The sequence below is a fragment of the Culex pipiens genome, chromosome 3 (assembly GCF_016801865.2).
Source record: "Culex pipiens pallens isolate TS chromosome 3, TS_CPP_V2, whole genome shotgun sequence".
Lineage (NCBI taxonomy): Eukaryota > Metazoa > Arthropoda > Insecta > Diptera > Culicidae > Culex > Culex pipiens.
The window spans coordinates 146,479,654-146,503,184 of NC_068939.1; the positions used below are offsets into that span (position 1 = coordinate 146,479,654).

The 23,531-nt window shown below is 43.4% G+C and overlaps 2 protein-coding genes across 2 annotated transcripts; both read right to left on the bottom strand.

The window, feature by feature from the left end:
- Nucleotides 1–1,125: 1,125 nt before the first annotated feature.
- On the bottom strand, nt 1,126–13,714 carry LOC120419101 (uncharacterized). Its single transcript, XM_052709999.1, has 3 exons — nt 13,535–13,714; nt 13,045–13,471; nt 1,126–1,259 (listed from the first exon to the last, which is right to left on the bottom strand). Exons 1-3 carry the CDS (start codon nt 13,712–13,714, stop codon nt 1,126–1,128), a joined length of 741 nt encoding a protein of 246 aa, XP_052565959.1.
- A 716-nt stretch (nt 13,715–14,430) lies between these two features.
- On the bottom strand, nt 14,431–20,250 carry LOC120419102 (uncharacterized). Its single transcript, XM_039581694.2, has one exon. The coding sequence runs from the start codon at nt 20,248–20,250 to the stop codon at nt 14,815–14,817; it is 5,436 nt and encodes a 1,811-aa protein (XP_039437628.1). The 3' UTR covers nt 14,431–14,814.
- Between the last annotated feature and the right edge of the window lie 3,281 nt (nt 20,251–23,531).

Here is a 23,531-nt window from a genome sequence, read left to right on the forward strand (position 1 = left end):
ACAAAAATGGCAACAAATAAAATGGTACCAATTTATGTAAAATTTTAGAAAAGTTTAAACTTATTAATTGTAATACTAATGTAATTTCCAGGCCAAATTAAGATTTTTGTTTAATTCCGGGAATTCCCCGTACAACATATAAAAATCCCAGGAATTTTGTGCCGGGAATTCCCGGGATGGACGTACTATTGCCAAGCACGTGGTTTTGTGCATTTGACAGCTGTCATTCGATCCAATTCTCAATATGCTGGAAGCTAGGCAGTAATTCCAAGTTATTTTTATAAATTTGAGCAATTCTGCGTGGTTGGAAATCCCAAGTAATTCTGGGAAATCAAAGTAATTCATGACATATTGCCAGTAATCCTGGTAATTCCATTTAGACTGGTCAGTAATCCTTGATGCTGGAAACCCCTTGTTCCCGGATAAAACATTTCCCGAAAAAAACCCACAAACTTACTACCAGAGAAACGTAGCAAAGCAATGGAAATTGTCACATTGAAAGCACCATGGTTGTGTGTGTGTGTGTCGTCCCTGTCTATGTGTGTAGGGTGTAGAAACGTGCTGCTATCCGGAAAAGTAACCGGCTGTGATCCGTCCGTTCAGCACCCACCCTTATTTTCCTCTCTAGGGTCCAAAAATCCACCCACTGGGGAACAATAACGATCGTTTCAAATCATGTCTGTAGCATGAGTATGTGTGTGCGTTGAGAGGTGGGCCATGCTGGGTGAAAAATGTTAAGAAAAAGTAGTTTGGATGAATTCTTCTAGCAGTATTTTATGTTTTTTTCTGAGGTGACAGTTCGTCCAAAGTTGCACTAAAACACGTTACAGTGCATTACATGCACACTCAAAGTAAAAGGGTTCGAAACAAAATAGTAGCGTGTGTTGCATGCACCGAATAGATGTCATTAGTACGGTGGGATTACTCTGGTAATGCTCCTCCGGGGGGTTGTTCCTCCAGGACAAAGAGACGACTGTGTGGGATTCCTTCTCACTCTGGGAATGGAGGTTTCCCGCAGTGCCACTTCTTTCTGGTTCGGCACCAATGGCAGCAATAATATTTAGTTATTCTTTATGGGTGCGGAGGGCGAGCCATTGAGCATATAATTTCGTACAATTTCTCCGTCTAGACATGAATGCACTTTGTCCGTGCACTGTGCTCGCTCCAGGGCAACCGGGTTGCCCCGCCGGAGATGGCCATCAGCGTGGTGCAGGGCCAGCAGTAGTGAAAGTTTCGACCGACCTCGACGAAGAAGCGGTCTGGGCGGCAAAACTGGAAACGGAAATTTATGATTTGGCTTTTGGGGTTGAAGAAGCGATGCGCACGATGATTCTGCTGGAGTTGTTGGTTTTGCAGGCAGACGGAGTTGGGTGACGGCAACCGCACTTTTAGGTTTCGCAACGGAAAATGACAAAGTTTGCTGGAAGATGTCTCCGACCGCCGCCGTCAGCTAGGCGTGGATGATGGGATGTAACGAGCGATTGCTCGAGGTGTTCCGGGTCAGGGGTTTTAAACCATAAACTTTGAAAAATGTTTGCAACGGGCTTATTTGGCCAAAACAAAAACTTCCATTGTACTGAGATTCATTTTTGAGGTTTTTAACAACTTTTAAAATATTTACAGTTCTTTAATAGTAGTTTATGCAACAAGTTGCAAAAAGAGGATTTTTTCAGCACGAGTTGTACATTTATCCAACGAGGTTCACCGAGTTGGATAAATACGAAGAGTGCTGAAAAAATCAAGTTTTGCAACGAGTTCCATACAACATTTTTTGCAATTCCGAAAAACACCCATTGAGTGAAATTTTAAGTCAAATTTTCATGTATTTTGTCAATAAATCGTTTAAATAAAAAAAAATGTTGAAAAGTGTTACTTTTCGAAACAAGTGCTGAAAAGTTCAACTTTTCAGCACCCATTTCAGTGCTAAAAAGTAGAAAAGTAGGCTATTTCGTCGTTCAAGAATGACAGGAAAAGTAAGTAGTTTCACGATGGAATTGCAAAAATGATTATTTTCATTACCAATCAATGGGACTCGAAACTGGACCGAAAGAAACAAATTCAAATAAAATTTGTTCTACCAAAGCCAACTTTTACTGACCGTAGTTATATTTATCAATACTTTAATATCTACTATCAAGTTTTGATGATCATGAGCATTTTTGTAACTTTTTAATCATTAATGATAAAATTAACACAATAAATCAAAGCAATCAATCCAACGACCACTGCCTTTCTTAAGAGCTGGAATTCCTAGACCATAAGCAAGAGAAAACTCGAGCACCCGGCAAGAATTGCGCGCCGGAGCTAGGGGAAACCAATTTTGTCATATATCTGAAAGTTTGTCAATTTGCCGAGCGCCAGCGTTTATGGCCTTGCCTGGCCAACACTTTCGTCCCCCGAACCGTCCTCGGTGAAAGTTTACATACTGTTGCCTCTTTGGGGGAGAGGATGAGTCATGAAGTCATGGCCGAATACCAACCAAACCGAGAACCAAAACTGTGACTTGTCCCTTGGAGTCTTCTAGTTTCGCTGCGTTAGTGCTGGCGGGCGAACGCAATAAGGGAAAAGTTTGATCGACTGAAGGATTAAGTAATTTTGGAGAAACTTTCTGACAGCTTCTTCGTCGTCCTTTGTCGTTGGAAGTTCATATTAAATAATGGCAAGCGATATTAAATTAAGCTTCTGGTCGCCCAGACAGGTGATGAGTGACGAGGGCTGCGACAGAGCGCAGTTATTCGTTTAGCTGAAGGATTGATTGGTGACATTATGTTCGAATTAATTTTCATTAGGAAGGGTATCAAAGGGAGACTGACGTTATAGAATGTAGTAGGGAAGTTGCTTACTAATGATAAAGTTATATAATCTTAAAAAAAAGTTCACATCACAGTCTTCCTTCCAGCTTATGCTAATAAATCCCAACTTTACTGCTGTATCCCAAGGCAACGGAAAAGTTTCATTTTCAAGGTGGAAAACTTAAATCCACCATGAGAGGTGCAGATAATCTCACCAACGCCCACTGTCAAACCAAGCATGAAAGCTTTTCTTATCGTGGTTTGTTAAGCTTTTTAAAATGAAAAACTTACATGCAGTGGTAGAAGTGGTATCATGGTAAAACAGGACCAGGAATGGAAGAGGGTTCGTTTAATCTATAAGTTAAGGGTGCGGTGATTATTTTCAATTTAATTAGCATACAACTCAATCACGAAGACTCTGAAATGGAGTCGAAGGGAACCGTGTGCTGAGGTGTCATCAAACTCACATTAATAATTGGATTGCAAAATCAAAGGTTAATTTAAAAATGATGTAAAATGTAAAATACGATGTTTCAAAAACAATGATTTGAAATCAATACGTATATCAATCGGTTTAAGAATCTAAATCAATCGAATTTTACTTTACCCATTGAGAGATATTATCCAAAGTTATCAAGTTTCATCAGTTTTAATCGTGAACTACCGGTAACATGAAATCTCATGAATCAATAATACTATTAGAACAAAACTCGACGAAATAGGCCTTTTTGCCTTCCTCACCTTACTGAGGAAAGGCTATAAAATCACTCGAAAAATGAACTTCTTAATTCGACCTCGTAGACCTACCTTCACGTATACCTATCGACTCAGAATCAAATTCTGAGCAAATGTCTGTGCGTGTGTATGTCTGTAAGTCCGTGCACCGAAAAAAATGCACTCGATTATCTCCGGACTGGCTGAACCGATTTGGGCCGTTCTGGTCTCATTCGATCCGTCTTAGGGTCCCACAAGACCTATATTAACTATTATGAAGTTTTGTTAAGTATTTCAAAAGTTATGCTAAAAAAACGATTCTGGCTATAGTTTGAAAGATTGTAAAAAGGGTGGTTTTTGTAAGAAAACCCGTCTGATCCTACATTTTTAGAAAGGTATTTGAAATACCTTTCTAATGAGCCCAAAACATTGAAGATCTGATAACCTTATCAAAAGTTATGAGCACTTTAGTGTCATTTGTACACATTTTAGATGCCGGATCTCAAATATGTTGATGAAAAAGTTGTCCGGATCTATCATGCGACACATCGTTGGATAGGTAATCAAAAGACCTTTCCAACAAGCTCAAAAGATTGAAGATCTGATAACCCTATCAAAAGTTATGAGCACCTAAGTGTCATTTGTACACATTTTAGAGGCCGGATCTCAAATATGTTGATGAAAAAGTTGTTCAGATCAATCCGGAGATCTGGCTCCCAGGATTTTGTTGATTTGAAACTCCCGGGAAAAATGAACAGATATATTTTTTTACTGCCTTAAGGCTTAAAAAACTTTAAAGTAATATAACTATTGAAAGTGAACAATTTTCATGTAACAGCCCCGTAGGTGTTGTTCTAATATTACGTCCAATGATTTTTGGGATTCTAGACCCATACTCCATGTAGATATGTTGTAAGAAGTAAAATTTAGATAAAATTTGTAGGTTTGACATTCTTACTACAGAAACAAATATGTACATAATTGTTAGGAAGGCACCAACCACCATCGGTGGATTAAGTAACGTTTTTAAATTTTAATTTTTGTATTTTCAAATCTGGCTGAAACGTTTTGAGTGCCTTTCGTATGACCAAGGAAGCGCTTTTGCATCATTAGTTTGTCCATATCATTTTCCATACAAATTCAGCAGTTGCCCATACAAAAATGGTATATGAAAATTCAAACATCTGTATGAAACCAGCAGGATCCAGATCAAAAGTGCTCCAATTTTGCATTGGTCAAAATAATTTGACCCATTTTTTTGTCTGTCGGGTTGTCCTATCCGAAGTAGGGTGATAAAAAAATTCTAACGGTGATAATCTTATCAACGGTAACGGACGATAACTCATTTTCAAAATCTTTCTAAAATCCGACCATATTATGTCAGATTTTATTATGTTAGAAATTTTCATAATTTCAAATATGGATATCAAACAAAGCAAAATTGTGTATAATTTTTTACTGTTTCATAGTTTTCTGAATGAATTTCTTAAAATTTTAACAAAGTATCGTTTTTTAAAGTACTCATTTTTTTATTATTTGCAGTGTACAGTATTTTGTGAAAATTTGAGCACCTTAAAAAAAATACGGTATTTTGTTAAAATTGTAGTAATCCATTCAATTAAACTCTCAAACAGTGAAAATGCATATATCATTTCGAATTGTTTGATACCCATATTGTAAATTATAAAAATTTCAATATTTAAAAAATGCGGTATTTTTTGAAATTTTTTGTATTACGTAAAAAAACCTTACTTAATACATCCTTAGATGGTTGGTGCCTTCCTCACATTTAAAGGGTGCTATCCAAAATAGACACAAACGGCCAACACGGTAGCGCTAACCGGTAGCGAAATTATGGGAAAGTATAATTTGTATCAGACTGTGTACATGCCGAATGCTGATACAGCTTATCTCAGTCCCGGGTATTAGGTGGTGATAGCCCTCGCGCTGCTTCCAACGACCCATTTCAGAATGACAGAGCTCCTTGCGGTCCAATTCCGAGGTCGCTGGGCATTGATCGGCCCCGCCTACACATAGAAGCAAGCATCTGAAGGAAACTCGATCTATATTTAGACTTCCAATCCCCTCAGGCAAGTCAGGGATCAGCACGTATTTAATAATAAGAGAAGAAGGGATAACATGTTTCAACACTACGGATCAATTCACTACTAGAGTGTAAACCTTCTGATGGCCTACTGCTTAGCGTCCCAGACAACCAATCCAAAGGTGAGAGTTTGAATCCCACCTGATTCATTTTAGTTTTTATTCATATTCAAATTCCTGATTCCAAATTTCAAAGGTACCCACCGGGATTTGATCCCTGAGCCTTCTGCTTGAGAGACAGAAGCCGTAACCATTAAGCCACGAAGCCGGTTGAAAGGGACGTGGTTCTCTGTATGGCTTTTTGCGAGATGAGAGCAGAGGACAACAATCATCTCAACGTTTCCACTTTACCCGGGCTAACGGCCGGCAGTTCCAGTTCACGATGATTTCCCTTCATATGTTAAAAATCACTTATGATTTTGGCACATATTCCGTTTGTCAGCGTTTCCTGTCATTACTGGTGGGAAAAATCTACGTGGAATCAGCTGTGCAGACCTCATGTATGACAGGAATGCAGGTTAAGCGACTCCCACGGGCAAATATGAAAATATGAGTATGTACTTGAAAAAAATACGGTATTTTGTGAACATTTAAGTATTTCTTTCCAAAAATTTTAAAAGTGTGAAAATGCATACGAAATTTCAAATCGTTTGATATCCATATTAAAAATTAGGAGAATTTGAGCATTTTCAAAAAAAAACGGTATTTCATGAAAATTTTAGTATTTCATTCAAAAAACTCTAAAACAGTGAAAATGCCTGCACAATTTCGAATTGTTTGATAACCATATTGCAACCATATAAAAATTTGAGTACTATGCAAAAATACGGTATTTTGTGAAAAGTTGAGTATTTAATTTCTTAAACTGTAAAACAGCGAAAATGTGTGCAAAATTTTGAATTGTGCAAAAATTGAATTTGAGTACTTTGCAAAAATACGAAGCAAAGAAATCCACTTTCACGACCCCCGGGTCTTTTGTGGTCTCTGTTGCAAGTTTCTGCTCATTTCTAGGCGTCCGAAGGTTATGTGTGGTGAGTCACCCAAAACCTCTTTTACGCTAATGGACCGACGGACGTTTTACTTCCCTACCACTGCGCCACCGGACCTGGACTCGGATAGGGTATTTTCTGAAAATTTTAGTATTTAATTCCAAAAACTATAAAACAGCGAAAATGTATACGAAATTTCAAATTGTTTGATTGCAAATAATGATAATTTGAGTATTTTCAAAAAACGGTATTTTGTGAAAATTTTGATACTTGTGGAAATGCATATAAAATTTCGCTTCGTTTGATACCCATATTTCTAGATATGAAAATAAGTATAGTTTTGGAAAAAATATGGTATTTTGTTAACTTGTTTGAGTATTTATACTTTTAAACCTATCAAAAAATATATACGTGGTGGATGCTTTGAAAATTTAACATAATTCAATTTCAGACATACCGTAAAACGGGGTGACTTTGATAGCCGGGGTGACTTTGATAGGTTTGCGATTTTTCCGCAAAATGAAGAGTACAATTAAAATACGTACGGAATGGTTTAGAAACATACTGACCGTGGTAGAGAAGTGTTCAAAGTACCTCAAGAAGAATTTTTCATAAAATTTTGACAAGTTTAAAAAGTTAGTTAACTATAGTTAATAAAATGTTGATGAAAGTCATTATTTTAAATTTCTCAAAGTGTCATGATTTTCTCAATGAACATGATTTTTAATCGGAAAACGGAATGCATTTTTGGATTCTTTGGACAATCTTCCACTAGGAGAAGGTAAAAAAAGTTTGTAAATAATAAATAATATGTGTTTTTGAAACACAATACAAAAAAAATCTTCAAATTTATAGGCAATTTCAGTTGAACAAATTTCATGTAAAATGTGAAAACTTGTGATTTGTGCTTCGAAATCAGTATAAAATGCAATATAAATCGATAATTTTATAAACAAAACTAGTTTTAACAAATTTCAGGCAAAATTCTGACTTTTGAGCAATTTTACCTAAAATTTATATGTATTTTGCTAAAAAGCTTATACATTTAGTTAACTAAATATAAACATTGATTTTTTTTTCTTGAAAACTATATCATCTACTATAGTGATGGTACATTAAGCGTACAAATAAAGTTTGAACATTTTAAATTTGATTTTGACAAGAAAAACTATGACTATCAAAGTCACCCCGGAATTAAAACTAAGAATTTTTAACGTAACTATTTTTCTAAACATTATTGAAAAACACTTTTTTTTCGAAATAGTGCATGGACTTTGTGTGGTCTACCCCAGTACATGTTTTAAAAATAGTATTCTTGAGAAAAACCTTACCTGTTGGAAAATATTCTAGAAACAAATTGAAATCCTATCAAAGTCACCCCGGTTTACGGTAGTTTAAATTTCGTCCGTTAGATCGTCGATAAGAATTTTCGAAATAACGATAACGATAGAAGACAAACATAGAACTATCGTTATCGTTAGCGAATCTCGACGATTTTTTCGTTAGCAACCTTGTTGCTGTGGCTCAAATATCGATCTAACTTTTATTTTTTAAATAAGCCGTTATGAATTTTTAATTCGGACGGGGTTTCTAAATTTATATTTAATCTATGTTGGTTTAATGTAGTTCTCTGCATCAAAATTTTACAAATATTCACTGATTTTTTATTAGGTTCTATTCTGCAATAATCAAACATAGGAAAATTTTATTTGAATTCTTTTAAAAATAACTATGTTTAGTTAATCAGAAATAAATTAAACAATTAATCATTTGATTTCCTTGCATTAGCTTGTAATCAAAGCTTTGTGTTGGAAAATTATTGAATGCCATTATAATGATTTTAAGGTCGTTCAAACCTAGAAATTTTCTTTTTCTCTGATGTTTTGGACATTTTAACAAGGAAGACATTTTCCATTTTCAACTGAAATGATTTTATAAATTATAGATGACAATTTCGTAAGATTGACAGAACATTGTTTTAAACTCATAACTACTGCTCAAATTTGCTCCACTCCACGCTTCTATTCACTTTACAAAGTCAAAAAGCAGGTACTAGCTTCTGCCCCCTCCCCCTCCTCGTTCCCTCTTCAACACTGTCAAAGTTTCAATTGAGTTCCAACTTTTTCGTAGAGCTTTCGGCAAGGAAAACTCCAATATAGCAAATTGGGAGCCCCTTTCGCTCCCATTAACTGCTGTGCCATCCAATCTCAGCATCTGCTGCGCTGCCCGTGCCACACTCTGTGGATGAGGCTAATAAGCTTGAGTGGCGTATTCACACAGTGGCTGCTGGGGAGCTTTTTCCTGGGAAAACCATATGAGCCGATGAAGCTTGAGAGAGAGAGAGAGGGGGGCACACCTTTATCTCGTCAGGAACAGCACATTGAATTTAAATGAAGATGGGATTAGTGCGAAAGTGAACGAGTTTCAAGTTTTCTCTCTTTTTCCTTGGGTCCTTGAGAGAACTTGAGTGTTTTCTCAGGCTGCCTGTTCCGGGGAACTTTTCCCAAAGAATTCAAATCAACATCAGCTCTCCACCATATTCATTATGATAATAACAATGATAATAACAGCAGCATTTTCCAAACAATTGTTTGCAAACAAGTGGAAAGTTTCACTTCTCGACTCGAGTGTGGCACTTCCTCCTTATCCTTCCATAAGGATCGGCGATATTTCCGATGGCACGGCGATGCACGTAGCAGATTCCACTGGATGGCATCTTTCTGACAAAGTCCTTCTTCGCCAACGCACACACACGTTGCACGTGGATCCTCGGGGCAACCATCTTCCAAAGTAAGCGCAAGGTAATTCCCTTCCGGTGGGACATCCGGAATCTGATGATATGTTTGACAACTCGTTGGATCTGGATCGACGGATCCAACGAGTTGGGAAAAACTTTTGAAGAGCAAGTCAATCTATAACTCTATTACTGCACTGGATAATGTATGTCTCAAGTGGAGGTGCGGAAACTTCTCTCGGGTTGTTGTTTTTAGTAGTTTGCAGAAAAGATACGGAAAAGTGAAGCTTTCTGCGAGATAAGTCTTTTTTTATGTTTGTTTCCGCGAGACAATCGAAGAATATGCTTGCTGTATCTCCTTGATATTTTGTTGCTGCTGCATCATTATTTTAAACCGATTATCATAATGCGTTTCGCTTTGTTTTTAATAACGAATATCAAATGAAGTCTAATGTTTGTGGATTTTTTATATCTATTAAACTATTGGGATAAGCAATATAGTTTTCGATTCAAAATCTGGAAAACTGTTTTATAAGTGGATTGACTATAAAGTAAGACTTTTTAAAAAATCAAATGGTTTAATTACTGGGACAAAGAATGCAACATTTTTTAAGAAGACATCATCTTCTTTGTGGGATCAATAATACATATAATCGGCAAATTTTGTACGTTTTTGTTGTTGTTGAATTGTCTTAAACTTTGTGGGGCCCTTCCCTGTGACCAAAGAAGCCAATTTGTGCCATTGGTTCACCCATACAAGTCTCGATATTCAAGTCAAAGATCCGATCCGATGTGAACGAAAAATCAAAGTCGCTCGAGGCGGGGTTCGATCCTCCGTCCTTTGGATTGGTAAGCAAAAATGCTAACCACTAGGCCATGACGACTTTGTAAGCTTGGACTGGAATTAGGAATAATGTTACAGAGAGCGAGTTGTGGCGCTATAACCACGGCAAATAGTGTCCAGGGCATTCGTGGAAATACAATGTCTCATCCCAGAGGGTCCCGGATTACCAAACCTTCTTAGCATGGTGCTCCCAACGAATACAACCAAAAATCTCGGAGCGTATGGTGGTGTGTCCCCACGCTTCTTCCTCCCCTGTCGATTCAGAATTGTGTTGTTGTTCGAACACTCAATGCTCAAACTCAACCCAATTACGAGTCATCTCTGCGATACGGCTTTACGCAGTAGGCCTGGCCGCTTTAACGCTTGTGATGTTTCAATGCATTCTAATGCAATGGCGCACTACAAATGTTAAAAAATGACAAGAAGAGTGCTAGGCGTCATCTAACCTAAGGCACTCTCCAGGATCCCTTCGAAAGATTGGCTGCGCTAGGGTCTGATTAGATTAGATTAGATTAGATTATAAGTGGATTGACTATAAAGTAAGACTTTTAAAAAAATCAAATGGTTTAATTACTGGGACAAAGAATGCAACATTTTTTAAGAAGACATCATCTTCTTTGTGGGATCAATAATACATATAATCGGCAAATTTTGTACATTTTTGTTGTTGTTGAATTGTCTTAAACTTTGTGGGGCCCTTCCCTGTGACCAAAGAAGCCAATTTGTGCCATTGGTTCACCCATACAAGTCTCGATATTCAAGTCAAATATCCGATAATCTGTATCTTTTGAATGCATTGTGAAAGCGATTTGGTGTCTTCGGCAAAGTTTTTGGTATCGATGAGGACTATTCAGAAAACTGTTTCACGGATTTTTTCACAGAATTTAAAATTATTTTTTTAATTAAAAACAATGATTTCTGAAATCAACTTTTGAGATAAAGAGAAGTAAGGCAAATCGAGTTATGAAAAGGAAATTTTCATAACTTAAAAAAATATATTCAAAAATGGTCACAATTAAAAAAAAAACGAAAAACTGCAAATTTAAGTTAAAATTAAACTTTTTGTAGCCTTACGGTGCAATATACCAAAATATCTGTTAAGTACTTTTCTATTGCAAAATTGATTTAACATTCAAAGCTGTAGTACAAAAAAAAAGAACAATTGCTTCAAAACTAGGTGGCAATATGTTTGGTCGTACTTTTGTTGGCTCAAAAGCTGCGGGGTTTTGTCCCCCATGAAAAAATATATATTTTGAGAACCGTCATCAGAGGTGATATTTGGTCTGGGGTTTGAGATTGAGTCATACCTTGTTTTTTTGCATTTTTGTATGACCCAATGCCAAAAAGTTAATTTTTGCAATTCCGCAGTGAAACTGTCAACTTTTCCTGACCTTCGGGAGAAACGAAACGGCCTACTTTTCCCTACCAAAAAACAATGCTGAAAAGTAGTACTTTTCAGCACTGTTTCCGGTGCTGAAAAGTTGAACTTTTCAGCATTGTTTTGAGTGCTGAAAAGTGTTACTTTTCAGCACTTTTGTGAATTCATGTTTTTTTTGTGTTATCACGGTATCAACTAAGATACCCGTATTTCTGTCTTAATTTTTAAATGAACATAACTCAATAATTTTTTGTTGTGTATTATTTTTATTCGGTAAGATTTCTTAGTTTGGTAGAAATTAATAGTGCAGTTCCTCACATTATTGAACTGAACTGGATTGTGGGCGGAAGACGAAGAAGGCATGGGAAAGCTGATGGTAGAAGGCGTATCAGAGAGTGTAGAATTAACCGTAATTGATTCTGCTTGACGCTCTGGTACATTCTTGCTGGATGTCGCGATATGCACTTTTGAGGGTTCAGAAACTTCGGCAGCTTCGCCAAGAATCTTGGTGGCAATCGATTTCTTTTGTTGCAAAGAATTTTCAACATAACCTTCAGCGACTGACGATGACTTCCAACCACCGCACAGTGGAAAAAAAGGGCCCAAAAAATTACCGCAACATGATTTCGCGCAAACCATCGATTGCTATACACCAAAAGCTTCGTTTTTGCACCAGGAACAATAATCCGATGAAAAATCGCACTGCACGGACCGGTAGCCGGAGTACAGGCCACCGGAAGATCCGGATTTTTGGAAAAAAGTGTCAGATTTATTCAATTGTGAACTGATTAGCTTTCTTCTACCATGAATAGTCACGAAAAACAATCGTAGAATAATATTAAATACCATAGGACTCATCGGAACCGGTTCCACCGATCTCCGGTGGCCACATCAGGAACCGCATTAGGAAACAGTGTTAACCAGTCATGCGACGTATCAAACTTCTTGATTTTGAATGGAGAGTATCCTTAAAATGTATTTTTACCTCCGGTGACCGGTTCCCAGGTTCTCCGGTGGCCACATCCGAAGATCATATTTGGCAAATTCCTGAAACCACTCTTGCGACATATCAAACTTCATGTTTTTAAGAAAGGAGTGAATAACTCATGTCCCCATCCAAAATCAAGAAGTTTGATACGTCGCATGACTGGTTAACACTGTTTCCTAATGCGGTTCCTGATGCGGCCACCGGAGATCGGTGGAACCGGTTCTGATGGGTCCTATGGTATTTAATATTATTCTAGGATTGTTTTGCATGACTATTCATGGTAGAAAAAAGCTTAGCAGTTCACAATTGGAATAATCTGACACTTTTTCCAAAAATCCGGATCTTCCCGTGGCCTGTACTCCGGCCACCGGTCCGTGCAGTGCGATTTTTCATCGGATTATTGTTCCTAGTGCAAAAACGAAGCTTTTGGTGTATAGCAATCGATGGTTTGCGCGAAATCATGTTGCGGTAATTTTTTGGGCCCTTTTTTCCCACTGTGCACCGTGTCTCTTCAGAACGGAAATATCGACTCCTGAATCGGCCAGCAGTGAGGCAGAAGACCCCCGGAAACGGTGTCCAGTGTACAGCTTCGGTGACGGAAGCTTCAGGTGCTCGGTGATGATTCTCGGCAGTTTTGCAATAGTGTTGATCCCCATGGCCTGTTTTGTACACTTTCCAAAGCGGTACGAAACAAAAAATCTGGAGTGACCTGTACCGGCAGGACGTTTTTCAGCATACAACCGGAAAAGTTTCAACATGTCCACACCAGGGGCTTCACCTTTCGTAACGATGAACTGCCGTATAATTTTCGTCTTTGTGTTAGGGATGGTGATCTTGATGCTGTCCTTCAGGTCTTCAATATCGTCCAGAGAGAGTTTCATGATTTCTTCCCGCCGACAAGCACCGTACACTCCAATGATGAGCGCAACCTGTGAATTCAAAAAACACTAAGTTAACCCATTTGTTTTTGTTTTTACTTTCATTAAATTAACCTTTGTAGCCAAAAGAACGAAGTCTTCGGCTTCCTTCAAGAACTTGAAAATTTGTTCCTTAGTGAGGATTTTTGACTTTTTTGGGCGATAACCATCCGACTTCCGTTTCAGGAACGATTTCAAGTTCATGAAACCGGAAATGTCAATGCCTATTTTCACGTTGATCATAGTTCTCAACATGGAGTATAGGCTCTACTTCGTCGGCGGGCTCTTGTCCTTCAGCTCTTGAGAACAATAGGCCAGCAAGCACTTTTCGTCTGTGGCTTGAACCCGATTCTTGGCCTGCCAATCTTGAAATTTTTTGTAGGCTGCTTCATACAGCGCCTTCGATTTCTCGGGAAGAAGGCCATTTATAGCTGCTTCGGCCGCCGCCTCAATGTCCATCGGACAGTCAGAATCCGTTTCGGACTCGCTCATCTCTTCAGATTTCGGGAAAAATAAAATGGTCTTCACTTGAAGGTGGTTGGAAAAACTATGACAGAACAAACTATTTTAGAATTCATAGGCTACTGAGTCGGAAAAAATAAGATGGCCATACTCTTGGACGGCAACACATTCCTTTATTCCTCTTTGAAAAACTCTTCAAACGATTATTTTTCGGATTTGCAAAAAACGTTGTATGGAACTCGGTGCAAAACTCGATTTTTTCAGCACTCGTCGTATTTATCCAACTCGGCAGAGCCTCGTTGGATAAATGTACGACTCGTGCTGAAAAAATCTTCTTTTTGCACCTTGTTGCATAAACTACTATTAAAATTCATCCAAACAAATTCGTGTACCGATGTATTCTGAAAACTCGATTACATTTTCAAAAGGTCCTTATTGCGTAGGGAATGCTAAATACAGGCTGTTTTAAAAATTTACCTATGAATAGTGTTGGGGCCAAATCTCCCAACTAGATCTTCGGGTGGACTGTATAAGGTTTCTCCGGGTGATCAAAACACTTTGCGGAATTCTCTTTCCTAACAAAAACTTTTTATTCCGATCACTATGTACAAAGCACGTCTTTACTCAAACGCGTCGCGAACTGGAGTGAAAAATCTCCACTTCTCTTTCTCCTTCTCTCCTCCTTCTGCTCGTTTGCGCGCGCATCCGTTGCGCGCCAATTCCCACCTTCTCGATCGTTCCTTGCGTCGTCGCAGGCGGCGACGAGGGGTGTCGCGTTGGTGAGTCGATCGCAGCAACCAGTGTTGCCGATCGAGCTGGTTTTTTCACTTGACATCAAACGTTTGTTGAGGACGGAAGCGTAGCTGACATTCTCCCCCGCGGCTGCATTCCAGCTAATCTGAAGCACCGAAGCGCTCCAGAAGCCGGTCGTTGTCCACGGTCGGCAAGGGTGCCAGTTTAGAAACCGACCGCTTGAAGACGGCTCCAGAACCGGTCTTCACGTCCACGACACGCACCAGCGCGTCCATTCCGGGGTAAGTCTCGACGATGATGCCGACCTTCCAGGTCTGCGACGGGAGGTTGTCCTCAACTAGGAGGACCAGCATTCCGGGCTGCAGGTTGTGCGATTTCTTGGTCCACTTCGCACGGTTCTGCAGACTTGTTAGGTACTCTCTGGACCAGCGGCCCCAGAAGTCCTCACGAAGCTTGTCCAGGTACTCCCAGCGGTTCAGACGGTTGTCCGCGACACCGCTGCGGGAGGGCTTGGCGACAGGACGCAGCGGCCTGCCGAGTTGAAGATGCGCCGGAGTTATCGGAAGAGGATCTCCGGGGCTGTCCGACAAGCTGAAGAGCGGCCGAGAGTTCAAGACCGCTTCAACGTGCGTCAAGATGGTAGCAAATTCTTCGAAGGTAAGCACCGCGTTCTGCAGCGTTCGTTTCAGGTGTGTCTTGACGCTCTTCACGCCCGCCTCCCACAATCCGCCGAAGTTGGGAGCCCTGGGCGGGATGAAGCTCCACTCGATGGCCTTGGGCACGAGCAAATCCTGGATTCCGCGCTTCAGAAGGTCCTGCTTGAAGAGCTCGTGCATTTCGCGCAAAGATCGTGACGCCCCGACGAAATTCGTCGCGTTGTCGGAAAAGATCTTGCGCACCATGCCTCGTCGGTTGACGAAGCGATCCAGGGCGGCCAAGAAGGCCTCGGTTGTCAAGTCTGACACCAATTCCAGGTGGATGTTCTTGGTGACCAGACAAACGAACACGGCGATGTAGGCTTTGGTAAGTTTGGGTCTGTACTTGCCTTGTTTCACCGTCACAGGTCCAGCGTAGTCCACGCCGGTGTACTCGAAGGGGGCGGCAACGTTCACTCGTTCCGCCGGAAGCTGTCCCATGAACTGTTCAATCCTGCGTGGGTTGGCCTTGAAGCACTGCAGGCATTTGCGAGTCACGTCGCGCACTACGTTGCGCGCCTTCAGCGGCCAGTACTGCTGTCGAACGATGGCCAGGAGTCCGGAGGGGCCGACATGCAGGTTCTCCACATGCAGCGCTCGGACCAGCAACGTAGTCACGTGATGACGGGGCAGGATCACGGGATGCTTGGCCTCGTACGGGAGGCTCGAATGTTCCAGACGTCCGCCGACTCTCAGCAGACCGTCCTCGTCGACGATTGGTGCCAGGCTCGCGAGCTGGCTGGATACTTGTTCGGTCTTCGCTAGGTAAAACTCATCTGGTAAGGCTGCCATTTGAATCGACCAGATGATGGACTTTAACGCCGCTCTAGTTTCAGGTACTGTCACGTAGGCGCACGTTGTCCTTGGTTGTCCAGACTTCTTGTTCCTGCAGTTCTGGACGAATCTGCGCACGTAGCAGATCACGCGCTGGAGTTTCCGGAACTCGCCGAACCGTTTGAACACCGGCATCTCCTCGACGACGGTGACTTTGTAGACGATGGCTACCAGCCCTGGCAGCTCGTCGTCCTCGAGTTCGGGGGGTTCTTCAGGAACGTAGGCAACGCTCGTCAGCGGTAGAAACCCCTTCCACCACTTCGGACACCGACTCAAGAGTTTGGGACTCATCCCTCGAGAGACGATGTCTGCCGGATTGTCGGCTGACCTCACGTAATTCCATCGGAACTTACCTGTGAGGTTGAGGATCTGGATGACGCGGTTGCGCACGAAGGTCACCAGGAGATTCGGATCTTTCTTCAGCCATGCGAGCACAATCTGGCTGTCCGAATACAGCTCGATGACGGACAGCTCCAGATCCAGCGTTTCGATGACCTTCACGACGAGCCGCGCAAGCAACAGCGCTGCACACAGCTCCAGGTTCGGCACGGACAGCTTCTTCAGCGGAGCCACTCGGGATTTCGCGCACAACAGGTTGGCCTCGGCCGACCCATTCCCGCGGACGCACCGCAGGTAGACGTTGGCCCCGTAGGCAACGGTCGACGCGTCAGCAAACCCGTGCAGCTCGTGCAGAACCGTGTTGGGCACCACGACGCATCGCGGCACACGAATATCGTTCAGCGCTGTTAGAGACTCTCGAATCTCGAACCACTCACACAGAAGCTCTTCGTTTAGTTCGGTAGCCCAGTCCATCTTGCTGGCCCACAACTTCTGCATGAACACTTTGGCCAGCACGATGACTGGGGCTACGAAGCCCAGTGGGTCAAACACTTTAAGGATGTCCGAAAACACTTTCGTCTTCGAGACTGGTTTGTCGTCGCACTCTTCCAAACAGTTCACAAAACGAAACTCATCCTCATGTGGGTCCCACAGGACACCCAGAGCCTTGATGGCTTCGTTCGCACTATACTCTTCGATCGGTTTCGGCTTCTCCTGATCTTCTTCAGGCACACACTTTAGCACTTGCTCTGAGTTAGAGCACCACTTCTTCACTGGGAAACCTCCCTCTTCCATGATCTTCTTCACTTCCAGCACAAGTTTCGCTGCTTCCTTCTCGTTGCTGGCGCCGGACAGCATGTCGTCGACATACATGTCCTCGATCACGATCTTGGCGGCAGCAGGGAACCGGCCTTTCGCCGACTCCGCCTGCTCCACCAGACACCGCGTCGCGAGGAACGGGGCGCTCGCCGTTCCGTAGGTCACGGTGTTCAGCTCAAGCACTCGCAAGCGCTCGTTCGGGTTCTTCCTCCAGAAGATTCGCTGGTACGGTGTATCGCTCGGATGCACCCGCACCTGCCGATACATCTTCACCACGTCGGCGGTGAATGCGACCGGATGGCGACGGAACCGGAGAACGATGGAGAACAGGTCGTTCTGGACGGTCGGTCCCACCTTCAGCACATCGTTCAGGGAGTACTTGCCGGCCTTGGCGCTGGCGTCGAAAACCACCCGCAGCTTCGTGGACGAACTGGACGGTTTGAGCACAGCGTGGTGCGGTAGGTAGTACTTACGCACTTCTGGTGGATCTTGTTGCTCATAAATCTCCTTGCAGTGACCCAGCGCCTCGTACTCCTCGACGAACGCCGTGTACTGCTCTCGGAGTTCCGGGTTGCGCGACAGACGGCGCTCCAGCAGGTTGAATCTCCTCAACGCCTGGACTCGGTTGTCGCCCAGCTCAAGAACCGTGTCCTTGAACGGCAACTGGGCGACGAAGCGGCCACTTTCGTCACGGCCGTGGGTGCCGCGAAAGTGTTCTTCCACTTCCTGTTCTTCATTGGTTTGCAGTTGCTTGTCTGCAAGTTCTTCGACCAGCCAGAACTTCTCGATGGCGTTGTTAAGCTGATCCTTCAGCGTGATGTTCGAGTGGACGACTTGGCAACTCAGCTGCTGGAACGGGTCGTACACGCCGGTCACAATCCAGCCCAGATCGGTTTCACGCAGAGTCACGGTGCCGTTCGCCAGTTTCACTCGATCCGTTCGCAGCAAGTCCCACACGTAGTTCGACGCCATGACTAGGTCGATCTCGTGCGGCTCGCTGAACTTCGGGTCTGCCAGGAACACGTCGCTCGGGATGTGCCAAGCAGCTGTATCGATTCTTGCCGACGGGATCCGTCCCGTGGGCTTGTCCGAAATCAGGCACGAGATGTTGTCTTGGAACTGACAGTACCTCGACGAGAAGGTAAGGTTGACTCCCTTCTTTGCTTGCGTCTTCACTGCGTTTGCTCCAATGACCGTCACGCTGCATTTTTCGAAGGTTAGGCCAAGGGTTCGAGCCATCGCCTCCGACAAAATGTGCGCCTGGGAACCAGAATCCAACAACGTGCGGCACGGATGGAATCTACCGGCCTTGTCCGCCACGTTGATGATCGCTGTCTGCAGTAGAACCTGCTGGGGCGACTTCAGCGCTCCGCTGCTGAAGCACGACGTTGCCTGCTGCTCGTTCTCGTCGCTCACTTCCGGCGCACTCGTGCCACTAGGACCAGCCTTCACGCTGGCGGCCGACGGCGCCTTCGCTGATACCGGAGCCGCTTCTGGCTTCGGCTTGGTTTGCTGCTGGTTCTTCTCCTGGTGCAACAGGCTGTGGTGCTTCTCGCCGCACTTGCAGGATCGGTCCGACGGACACTGTCCCACCCGGTGACCCTTGCGCAAGCAGTTGTAGCACAGCCTCGCGTCACGCACCTTCGACCATCTCTCCGCAACACTCATGCCGCGGAACGAGCCACACTTGTAGTTCGCGTGAGACCCGTCACACAGATCGCACTCCGCCTCGTTGGAGGTCGCGGCTGCCGAGGTGATCTTCGCCGATGGCTTCGAGGACTGCACCGCCTTGGGAACTGTCGACCGGGCAGCAGACGACGCAGGGGCAGCTAGCTCGCACCGTTCCAGGATGGCGCACCGCTGCTTCAGGAATTCGATCGTCTGCGCATACTTCGGGAGTTCACCCTTCTTGACGGTAGCTTCCCACTGCTCACGAGTCTCACGATCCAAGCAAGACGACAGAATGTTGACGACGAACAACTCCGATACACCCAGCAGCTCCTGCTTGTGGTACCGTAAGTTCTCAACGTGTCTCGAACACTCCTCGTACAGCTCTCGCAGCTCCTTTGACGACTTCTTCGCCATCCTTTTTAGCTGCAAGATTCCGTTGATGTGGATGTCGATGATCAGGCGTTGGTTCTCGTACCGGTCCTCGAGGATCTCCCACGCGTGCGCATAGTTGTTGTCCTGAAGCGTCTTCGTGTCGATCATGCCCGTCGCCGCACCCACCAGAGACTTGTCCAAGTAGTGCAGCTTGATGGCGTCCGAGTCTGGCGAGTTCTTCATCAGCTCCAGGAACATCGACTTGAACTTAGGCCAGTTCTCGTACTGGCCGTCAAACGTCGGAATCGGTGCACGCAAGGGCGTCTGCTGGACAATCACCTGCTGACCAGCCTGTCCGGCAGGGACGACCGCTTGGACACGATTCGGTGGTGCTGTGAGCTCAACGATCTTCTCAAGCACCTCGTCGTAGAGCTGCTCGAAGTCCAAGAATCGTGCTGTGTTCTCGTCCTTCTGCTCTTCCGACAACTTTGCATCCATGATATCGTTGTTAAGGCTGTTGTACTCACCGTAGTACTTTTCAGCGTTCGCCTTGCAGACTACGATCCGCGATGCTGGGATTCCAGGCTGACCGAGGACAGTCCTGACCCGCGTCAGCTTGCCCTTCACATGTCCGCGCCTGTTCAGCAACGCCTGCACTTCCTCGTCCGCCATTTTCCGCTTGCTCTCCGCGTGCCGTTGCTTCGGAGTCAGCGGAAGTTGAACCACCACGGGCTTACGGTCTTCCGGTTCCGGTTTCTTCTGAACACTTCCTTCCTGCCCAGATTCCTCGCCTTCTTCCGGTTCTACTTTCGGCTCGGTGTTCAACCCCAGGAAACTACGCCACATCCGCCGGGATGCAGCTCACTTTTCACTTTTTCTCTTCGGATTCCAAGATGGCGGCGCACGCTCTCTTCTTGCCGAACACTCTCTTGCTGGCGTTTTCAAGATGGCGGCCCACGCTCTTTTCACCGAACACTTTTTCTGCTCGAGTAGCAACGCTACCGTCCACGCAACGTTCTGCTTCGGTGGCCAATCGCGACCACTGTCCACACTTCGCACTACCGGCGGCCAATCCAACCTCTTCCGGTGCACTGTCTCGCGCGTTGCTGGAACCTCCACACAACCGCGTCACTTTCACGCTGTTCGGGCCACGTGAAACGCCCTCCGGGATTAGCGACTTCCGGACACTTCACTCCTCGCGACACTCCGGAATTCCCCGATTCCGACGAACTTACCGATAGGCACTGTCTATCCGGTTCGTAAGGGCCAAATGTTGGGGCCAAATCTCCCAACTAGATCTTCGGGTGGACTGTATAAGGTTTCTCCGGGTGATCAAAACACTTTGCGGAATTCTCTTTCCTAACAAAAACTTTTTATTCCGATCACTATGTACAAAGCACGTCTTTACTCAAACGCGTCGCGAACTGGAGTGAAAAATCTCCACTTCTCTTTCTCCTTCTCTCCTCCTTCTGCTCGTTTGCGCGCGCATCCGTTGCGCGCCAATTCCCACCTTCTCGATCGTTCCTTGCGTCGTCGCAGGCGGCGACGAGGGGTGTCGCGTTGGTGAGTCGATCGCAGCAACCAGTGTTGCCGATCGAGCTGGTTTTTTCACTTGACATCAAACGTTTGTTGAGGACGGAAGCGTAGCTGACAAATAGTTTTCATCAATATATACCCTACAATTTTGCCAAAGATACCAAATCGATCCTAAAATTCTTCCAAAAGGTACAGCTTTTTGAATATTTACGTACCATTTTTGTATGGACAGCTGTCAAAATTTAACGGATTTCGAGTTTCGATTATCCGATGTTTCGAGAAACTGAAGTTTCTATTATCCGAAGTGAAATTAGGCCAAGGCCTTCGGATAATCGAGTCTGGACTGTATATTCTTTTGAGAAAAAAAAAAAAAAAAACTAGAATGCTAGCAATGTCTGTCAAAGTGTGAAAGTGCAAACCATCGTCGTATCTCAATCAAAATTTGTCGAAATCCACATTGCACTTAGTTCCAGTCTAGGGAGGGGGAGAGGGGGGGGGGGACCATTTTACAAAAGGCACACATACAACTGTGATGCTCTCACGATCTTTGTTGTATGTGTGACCCTAGCTCACATTCGGTTCGTGTGCAACAGCAACAGTGGCAAAGTAGAAGAAGAGCCACATTTTATGATGGGATGTTATGATAATGATGATAGCAGCAATAACAATAATAATAGTACACATAGTAGTGGTAATATAAAACTCAATTGAATGGAACCAAACAGCAATAACCGGGCTTCAAATATTCAACATTTCATTTCATTTCCCAACCACTTTTGTGTTGTGGTGTGAAAGATTTTGCGCTGTTAGAGTGTGTGTGGTGAGTTTTTTTTGTATTTAGTCGAATGAAAATGGGTTGTGTGCGTTGCAGGGTGCATAATTTCTGTAACGTGATTGCTACTCTTTGAGAATTGTTGTTTCTTTGTTGTTTTGTGTTTTATGTTTTATGAATTAAAAAAAAAACAGATAGATTTTTGCAGAAATTCTAGAATTTTCCACCCGGAACAATTTCAGCACCGCCAGGAATCCTCTTGTGAGGGAAGCGTCAGTTGTTTGTCGACCATTGTGTGCTGGAAAATGGTTTTCCCGAAACATTAATATCCTTGCGGCAAACTATGATCCTTGCCAATCATCTGCACCGAGATCAGACCAGCCCAGGACGGGGTTGGCTCTTTGTGTCTGTTGCGCCATTAAGGATCAGAACTGATTGTTTTGCCTTTCGGAGATAGATAGCTGAGCTTGAGTATTCTGTCGCCAAAGCCGGTGTCAGAACACGGTGAAAAGTGGTGTCACAGACAATTAGACTCTCTTTTTTGATTTTTTTAAACAAGTGTTGAAAAACTTGAAAGGTGTATATGCACTCCAATGAAACCTTGATAATTATTTAAAAAAATCAACATAAAATTTCCTGACATCTCTGCGGAAAGCCTCCTCAAAGGTGTAAACAACAGTGTGTGGCATAATGTTGAAGCTTAGACCAGATAGAACCAAGCTCGGGGATGTCGTGGAAACGGACAAGGTCCCAGCAAAGGACACCCAAGCCACGAGATCATCCTCATCATCCGAATCAGATGCGTTATTCAATTGTATGAGCAAGTTTGCCTCGGGGAGCTTGGATTCCATTTAGCGCTCAGAAACGGAACCCCTTCAGATTCTGCGAAATTGTTGACGCTGATGTGCGTCCATTCGACATATTTGCTGTCGGTGAGCCATGTAAGATGAGTTGCGATAGGGTTGTCTGTTTATTCTAGGGTTTTAAGGATTTTTTTAGATTCTTTAAGCAAAAAACAACAAACAACAAACAACAAACAACAAACAACAAACAACAAACAACAAACAACAAACAACAAACAACAAACAACAAACAACAAACAACAAACAACAAACAACAAACAACAAACAACAAACAACAAACAACAAACAACAAACAACAAACAACAAACAACAAACAACAAACAACAAACAACAAACAACAAACAACAAACAACAAACAACAAACAACAGTTTTTTTAAGCGAAATTTAAATAAATTGTAAGTCCTAGCTGTTCTACTATTTATTTCAAATATTTATCGTCCAAAAGGACCGCAACTCTCCGTACCCACCCTACATTAATAGGAAGAGATAACCACTGACAATGGCCCACCCAAAGTTCGCAATGATATTTGCCTACTCATAACATCAGTCCCAACTGGAAATCATATTGGACAATAAGTCCACTTGTGTGTGTGTGTTGGCAACGTACATGTGTTTGTGTGAATCTGCACACACACACACACACACACACTCCTTTTCCTCGGCAAATGGATATCAGATGAAATGTTTGTCTTCGGGCTAAAAACTGAGCTTGTTTGTCACTCTTCGGTGCGAGACACGGACCGAAAATGAATTTATCGTGAAACAATCCAAGTGAGGGATGATCCACCACCACTTTGACTGACAGGCGGTTGATGCCTTACATCGGTCGTTAATGGAATGTCTTGAGAGGTGACGCGGTTTTTGAGTAATCTTCCACCCTTGACAAGTTTGAACGATTTTCGCTGAAAGGGGTGGTGGTTTTGTGGTTGAGGGTGGGGTATCCACTTTTGGCCGA